Below are 8,082 nucleotides of genomic sequence, written 5' to 3' on the forward strand. Positions count from 1 at the left end.
GAAACAACTGATACCATTTGTGTGGCAAAATATAGTAGGTGGCACAAATGGCAGTTGTTTTGGCTTTTCATGACAAAAGAACGCTGTCTCGTTCAGAGTTCAGGTAACACATTCATTACATGTTAGTACCACATGTAGTAAGCAATAGATAGTGTGCTGCAAATGATGAATTCCAAATGAACAGCTTCAGTGTAGATTGTAGAGACAACCTGTTGGAAAATACAAGAAAAAACTGTAAATCCCTGCCGCACATAAATGTATATTGTTAATGTGTTCATAGACGTAACAGTCAGGTAGCAGAGTTTTCAGCTGTAGTTTACCTTTAAGTAGTTGTTTCTGAAAGTATTCCAGCAAGGGATAAAGCTTCATATGACACGACATTCCTGACAAAGGATGCGGGTGTTGTTTCTGGTCCTGGTGCTGCAAACACTGTAACTTGTGCCGCCTTCCGTGCCCTTGATAGCGCCACATATAGCTGACCATGAGAAAAACACGGGCGTGGTAGGTACACAGCCACCTAACTTAAAGTTTGGCCCTGACACTTGTTAACAGTCATCGCAAAGCTCAGCTTTAATGGGAATTGGTTCCTTTGGAATTGAAACGGATAGTTTGTTGAAGGTGCTGGGCGTAGCTTGATTCGCGGTATCAGCACACAGTCCCCTTTGTGTTGGCCAGTCATGATAACACATTCAATGGTGTTTGGCAAAAAACGCTTGCATATCAGGCGTGTGCCATTACATAAGCCAAATGATGGTTGGAGGTTCCGTATAAGAATAACAGGGCAATTTACTTTAAGAACAAGTTTGTGAGGACTCATTCCACCAGGATTCAATTTGTTGATGAACTCCGCAGGGTAAACTGCACATGTATCATCTAACATTGAATCGTAACTTGTGTAAGTTACTGCCTGGCCTGGGAATTATTCAATTAGAGCATCATTAATAGCATCTACATCATCATTCAAAGGCGTTAGAATAGCTCGATTTGTAAAAAGGTTGGTGTCAAATGTACCCTGTGCTAATTCTGGAAATGTAAGGGCTGCCAATTCCCCAATTGGATTCGTATTTTGCACGAGTCCGAACTCGACAATCCCACTGGTAGTTCTATGCTCTCATATTCTTTTGTCCGCAACTCGCCGTTACCCAGTGCTAATAGGAATTGTGCAAATTCAGGATCATCTTTAGCGCGGAGATTTTCAGTAAGGCTAAACTTAATTAGCTTAGGCCAGAGGTGTGAGCTGAACAAACTGGCTTCCACTATTTCCCGCTGTGACTTCCGAGGTAGAATTGGAAGTGTTTGCCGAAAATCCCCTCCGAACACAACAACTTTTCCCCCAAAAATTAGGTTGGAGTCACATAAGTCTCGAAGTAGATGGTCGAGAGACTCAATATTTTGCCGCTTAGACATTGACGCCTCATCCCAGATGATCAAGCTTCTTGCTCGGATCAACGCACTAGACTACTCTGTTTAGGAACGTCACATGCCAAAGATATGTCACATTCCAAAGGTATTTTGAATCGTGAATGGGTTGTTCGCCCGCCTGGTATGTTAGCTGCGGCTATACACGAAGATCTTTGTTGGCGGCACAATTTCTCCCATCATGCGTACTTCACGTACGGCGCTTTGTATAAGAAGGTTTTCCCGGTGCCACCAGGCCCGTCAACAAAAAAAAAGCACCTGGTTTAGAGGTGCGTATATGTTCCATGATGGTGGAGAAGGCTTCCTTTTGTGCAAAGATTTATGACTCTTTACACAGTAGGTCTTGGTATTCTTTGCGTCAAAGCGTCGACTATATCTCTGTTGCGCCTTACATCATCATCAGTGCAAGTATCTAGGTGGTCATCCGAATTCCTTGAGTCTTGCCCATAGCTTCCAGTACCTTTCGACCGCACGTTTGTTAGTTGACTAACTTTCGGTGGGTCGTCTGGAAATTGAAAGCAAAAATCTTCGACAATGATTCATAGTGTGTGCTCCATAACAAGGATGGGTCCTTTGGTTGTGCAAAAATTAGTAGCGTTGAGAACAGGATTTAATTGCGGTAGGCATCTCCGCATTGCACACGCCTCGCCATACAAAGTTGGCTGACATCCTCTTCTTCAAGCGACTGTGGCGCAAAGCCGCCTCTTGGGAACGAGCACGACGTAATCGCGTCTCTGTCTTCAAGTACTCAAATGATGTAGGACCTCGGATGTGTAGTAGCAAAAGCCTTAAAAAAAATCTCTCACCTTCGGCCGGCGCTACAAAAACAAGTCTTCCAATTGCTATCACTTTGTTTTTTCTCTTTTCCCAGGTTCTAGTCCCAGTATCCCAACGGTAGTGCTCGTAAATTCCCGTACAACGATTTGGGACATCCTTTGCTTGCACTTTTCTTGAAAAACTCAGTTAGAGGTGTACGGCTTTTTTCTCATCGGCAATCACATCACCAAGTTGTCGGTTGGCCTCGGACATATTGTCCGTTTGTTGGGTAGGTGCACTTGCGAGAGGCATTACCGGGGGATACGTTTCAAATAGATCAAATCCAAATATTCGCCATGCTGCTTCGCATGGGGATACCCATCGGCCTGTTTGAAACTGAGTAATTTCATCTACTGGCTTTGGTTCCTCTCCTTCCGCTACACTAAAAGAGACTCTGTCGTGGCCTTTGTATATATACTTATATAAGTACTTTCGCATGCATTGTTGACAGGACTTCAACATTAAGATGTGATCAAATAGTGCTAATAAGTACGGGTTATAAGGGATAACCCATCTGTTGTCCAGAGCTTGTCTCCGTATAACCACAGTTTCACCTGTGTTGCGTCTCCTATAATCTGGATATCCAGAACCATTAACTGTGGTGTCAGGCGTGTAGGACTTTGGGAACTTGAATTTGCAATGCCCAAAAGTGTTTGGATGTTTCATACATGAACATTCAGGGTTAAGCTCGCCACAGGGACCATGCATCATATGCTTTAGTACAGGCACGCACGAAGGAGGGATTAGCCATAGATGGTATCTCAAAGACAGACAAACTTGTCAAAATCACGGGCATTTCGGCCTATAACCATCTTTTAAAATGATCAGAAAGTGCACATGGGGCAGCCCCCTCTTTTGAAATTCCACCACATAGACGTACGCGGCCACCTCTCCAAAGATTTGCTTATCCACAATTTGTTTCTTCAGCGCCAGAAGCTTAGCACGGAATACTCTTGCTACTAAGTCCTGGTCTATTTCGAGCCTCTTCACCGGGGCAAGGTGATTCTTAATTTCAGGCCAGTTCGCATTGCACGTCATGGTGACAAACAGATCAGGTTTCCCAAACCTATGCACAAGAGCCATTGAATTTAAATATCTTTTTTTCATATCCCGAGGGCCCCCTAAAAAGGTTGGTGGCAAGATTACCCGTTTGCCAATGTTTGCTGCACGATTCTCGCCAGTTCCCACAGTATCAATTATCCCCTGGTATAATTCAGCCCTTATAGTTTCCTGATTGTTCCGAAAATAATCTAGCCTGGTATTTTCTATTTTAACATACATGTCCACCACGTACTGTTGGAAGGATCGGCCTGTCCTAAGCAGCATGTTTCCTGGACGGTTTTGCAACTTGTAGCAGTAATATCGGCGGCACGAAATGACCTTGTCCTTTGGACCATAAGCCTGGTTTAAACCTGTTATATGGACAAACAAAGAGTTATTTAAAATGCCACTTGTAATAACACTATCTGAGTTATAATATAAAATTAAATAAGATATGTTTGTAAGTTGACATACGGTTAGATTCATCTTCCAACAAATCAGCAACGGTTAGGTTAAGTTCAGATGGTATTATGTTATGAGCACCAACTCCTCCTTGGGTCAGCTGTGGGGTTATTTTTCGAAGGCCTTGCACCCATCCACATTCCCCATAAGGGAAAAGTAATGGGTACTGCAAAGGATCATAGCAGCCATAGTAGTGCATTATTCGATGAGTTTGATTATCCTTTGCAGTTACAGTTATGTGTGGGGTGCTAGACTCGCTAGACGAAGAACTATCCGTCCAAATAACAGCTACCTCATCAGACGTGGGTGCATTATACACCCGTTGGTCTAGGACAGTATTTCTATGGATTCTGATTTGGGTATTGTCATCAATGGGTAATTCTCTAAGGGCTCGGAAAAAGCGTGCATAAGGATTGTTCTGGGTAATTTGTATAAGCGTGTTTACAATATCTCCCCTTACCTCAGGGAAGCATCCGGTACGATTCAACGCTTCATGCTGCCCATCATAGAAGTATAGTTGTAGATACTTTGGTTTTCCATTATTGGGCAGCAGTGTGGGTACGTTATGATAAATTTGGCCATGAAGTTGAAAGACGTAAATACCTTTCTGAGTGGATGCTACATAATCACCAGCAAATGAGCTGAATGCAAAGAGGTTGTTGTACATTCTGGAGTACTTCCGGAAATGAACCGCATCCTCATCCGGGGAGGTGTATAATCGCACTAATGCAGGCGGGTATGCATTTGTAGGCAAGTGTATAGCTCCATCAGCACAGCAGAACGTTGACGATTCATATGCAATCTTTACTGCGTTGCATTTTATGCAAATAATACCTTGTGGGAGTTTCAACTTGTCTGTAGGTAATGGGTTAAGCACGTGGGCTGCAGGTAACCCTGCATAATAAGAGGTTCTAAATGAGTTAATAGAGTCGTTGCTTATAACAATTTGGAAGTAAAATACATGCCATAATGATAATGTAACTTACTTGCTTGACGATTAATCTGGGTCCTCTTTTGTCGTTTAGGACGCGGTGGCGGAGGTGTTTCAGGTACATTACTGCAAGCAACAGGAATTGGGTTAATACCTTACTTTGTTATACCCCCCCCCCCTTCCCCCGAAATTGTAGATTGCAAACAATACCTGATTCCAGAGTGGTCGGTGTTTAGAAATGTTGTTCTAGATCTGGTTCGTCGCATAACTGGCATAGATGAAGGGGTGGACGTAGGCCAATACATTTTGGGGTTGTGACTTGTTGACGAGCTACATCCCTGTGGCTGTAAAATTACAAGTTAGTATCTGTATACACGCAAATTATAGGGACTTGACAGGTTGATTGAAACAATTTATTCAAGAAATGTTTGCAACTATAAGTTAGGGTATAACAGTTATGTGTGTTGGTTTATTTGATAGGAACAAGATTCTATGCGATTAGCTTCACATTGATTATTTGAAGGACTAAATGTCAAATGTTAGAAACCTAACTAAGGAAAACACACATTGATTATTTGAAGGACTAAATGTCAAATGTTAGAAACCTAACTAAGGAAAACATGTTTACTGAGTACCGCATGGCAGACGGACGCAAGTATGGTGTCCTGTATCAGCCTAGGCTGTTTAGCCGAAATTCCTTAAATAAACCACAGTTTACGGTTTAACATTTTATGCCTTGGGATTATAAAAGCACCACTACTTTGGAAGAGGTAGCTTCCCGATCAATTAATATTAACACTGGCTATTTCAAGCATTATACGTCCTATAATACGTTTCCCTTTACATACGCTGTTGCAGCTCACATGTTGGATTTAGTCCGTTTTCTACTTTCTTTTATGTTTGTGTTATTCCCATTATTAGCTATTGGTGCCCTTGTTTTTTGTAAATTTATTCCGTAAGAAGTAATTCCTGAAGTTGTCCTGTCTGTTATAGGAAAACAATCTGCGATCAAACAGCTGGTAGTTAGCGCGACTTTGTAAATTTAAGTTGTAAGAATGAGCCGGACAATTCGGCTGTTTTTTTTTGGTGTTTTTTTTTTTGTTTTTTGTTTTTTAAAAAAAAAACCACAAAAAAAAACAGAGAAAAACATAACATTACAACTGAGTAGTAGTGGTGCTTCATAGAGTTCAGACTAAAGACATTAAAATAGTACCGAAACATAGGTTCAGCTAATATACATATACATTATTACAGCGCCAAAATGTTACAAGTTAATCCTTAATTATCAGGGTTCCGAAAATATAGTATTAGTGCTTTTCTGAACTTCCCACACAAAATGTCTGTTGCTAAGACAGTTCCGAACCACCCTTTTATCTTTATAAGCGAGGATTTTAACAGTTCATGCACTTATGCCTTCTTGAAACGGTCAAACATCGCTTCCACATCTTTGGAAACCCTAAAATAGCGGGGGGGCTTTGCTCGTGCAGGGCGCACGTGTGACTTATGCGTGCAAGTTTCACACAATTTAATTTTTTTAGGTGGAGGAGGGGGGCCGTTAGGCCGAGGGATCGAAAGCGAAGCACGTGGTGTGGTAGCACCTTCCTCAAGAAGTAAACATGATGGGTCAAACTCCTCTTCTATGCCTGTGAGGCGTGCTTTAATAGCCAAGTAGGTTTCTCGCTCTAGTGCTGAGTTGAGGGCAACACGATTGGTGTCAGGAGTATCATAGTTTGCATCTATGATTTCAAGGTTTAGTATTGGCGTGACATATTCAATAACCTTCTTGGCTACGTCATTTTTTGCGCACTCAGGAAAGTTGAAGCAACCACTCACCATGTCTTTCTTACCAGCAACCAACCCTGGGAGGGACACAGTAATAAATGCAGTATACCTTTCTTTCCCATGCCTGAGGGTATCAAGTGTTGTACAGTGAACTGGGAACTTTTGGTTTAGAAGCCTCAATAAGGATACACAATCTAGAGTTACAATTTTGGGAGTTCCAGATATAGCAGGTGGGGGTTCTTCATTTAGTGGGGTGTTTCTATGGCCTTTCATAAGCTCTTCTAACTCTATTTTTTTCAACCTATACAGGCCGCCCAACCTGTGCATCACTTCTCTCTTTGTGTGGGTGAAATCCTTAACTGTCACATTGTATTTGGTCATGATATCGCGTACAGCCTGCATAGCAGCATGCTCACACGATTCTTCAGGTGTTAAGGCTGGACCACCAACGTATATTAAGGCTACTGTTTCACCTTCTGGGCATAACGAAAGGTACACACTATTACTGGTCCCATTAACATAACGATATTCAGGGCTCGAGAAACGTAGACATTCTGCTATTTGCTCAATCAAGGGTTGGAAAGGAATAACAACTTGTGTAGGTGCAGGACCTATTACCTGTAATTTCAGTATATTTCTGGTTAGTAAGCCTCGGTACTGGTGGCATATTAATCATTGTTCGAAGTACTCGTTGGGAGGAGGACTGTGTGGTGTGGTGTTTGAAGTTACTTTCCAAATGAATGCGTTAGTGGACTTCAGTTGAACCCAAAAGTGTGACTATACGTAGATTTAAAAGTAAATCAACAATACCAAACGCTAAAACCTTAGATTTAGGATTCACTTACATATTTTTCAGACAGTTTATTTATGAAGAAGTTATTTTACATTACCAAACATCAGTTACTTTCTGCATATTTCAGTGTAGATTACACATTATCAAAATCAGGTAATTATCGTGTTAGTACACTAAACTATTAGCACTAATAAAATTATAGTAGTGTATCAATACACCAAGAGACGGTCTCAAATAATTATTTCAACCAAGTGTATGTAATTCACATACACATATATTTCTAACTGATTATTCAATACCTCATTAATATTTCTAAATCACATACACATATAAAATCATAGGACATAACAGAATAGTATCAGATATGGGAACAAAACTTTGTATTCCATCAAACTATTATTTTTTTGGCTAGAGGTTTCCCATATAAAAGCACATCATATTGTATTTACCTAAGACATCTTATCTTTTTTTTTCTTATCATCTAGTATGCACCATAAATAGAAATACAAAGACAGAAACATGCACATATTGAGATAACAAGGCATAAAAAGTGCACGTTATGAGTGAAACAGGCAAGCAGATGGACATCATGACATAACCACAATGACCTACAGAGCCGCTAAATGCAACATTTTAAGTTAGCGTATGGAGAGGATGTGCAGAATTTATATTTCATATAAACACATGCAATGCAAATGTATTAACATGAACAGAAGTTACCTTTGGTAAGGCTGAAGAAGACGGCAGGGTGTGTTCTTCTGCATCACTTATGGTACCTTCTATTGGGTCAGTTAGACTCATTGTCCTTCCTTGGTATTTAGTCACCGAGGTTTTAGTA

General features: G+C 41.0%; 2 protein-coding genes across 2 annotated transcripts; both read right to left on the reverse strand.

Annotated features, from left to right (window-relative positions):
• Window positions 1-517: 517 nt before the first annotated feature.
• On the reverse strand, window positions 518-1,407 carry LOC141654976 (uncharacterized). Its single transcript, XM_074462080.1, has 2 exons — window positions 1,143-1,407; window positions 518-912 (listed from the first exon to the last, which is right to left on the reverse strand). The coding sequence occupies exons 1-2, from the start codon at window positions 1,405-1,407 to the stop codon at window positions 518-520; spliced, it is 660 nt and encodes a 219-aa protein (XP_074318181.1).
• Window positions 1,408-3,021: 1,614 nt separating this feature from the next.
• Window positions 3,022-4,974, reverse strand: LOC141654977 (uncharacterized). The gene is made up of 4 exons (XM_074462082.1): window positions 4,880-4,974; window positions 4,725-4,795; window positions 3,751-4,632; window positions 3,022-3,647 (listed from the first exon to the last, which is right to left on the reverse strand). Exons 1-4 carry the CDS (start codon window positions 4,972-4,974, stop codon window positions 3,022-3,024), a joined length of 1,674 nt encoding a protein of 557 aa, XP_074318183.1.
• Between the last annotated feature and the right edge of the window lie 3,108 nt (window positions 4,975-8,082).

This window comes from Silene latifolia, chromosome 5 (assembly GCF_048544455.1).
Source record: "Silene latifolia isolate original U9 population chromosome 5, ASM4854445v1, whole genome shotgun sequence".
NCBI lineage: Eukaryota > Viridiplantae > Streptophyta > Magnoliopsida > Caryophyllales > Caryophyllaceae > Silene > Silene latifolia.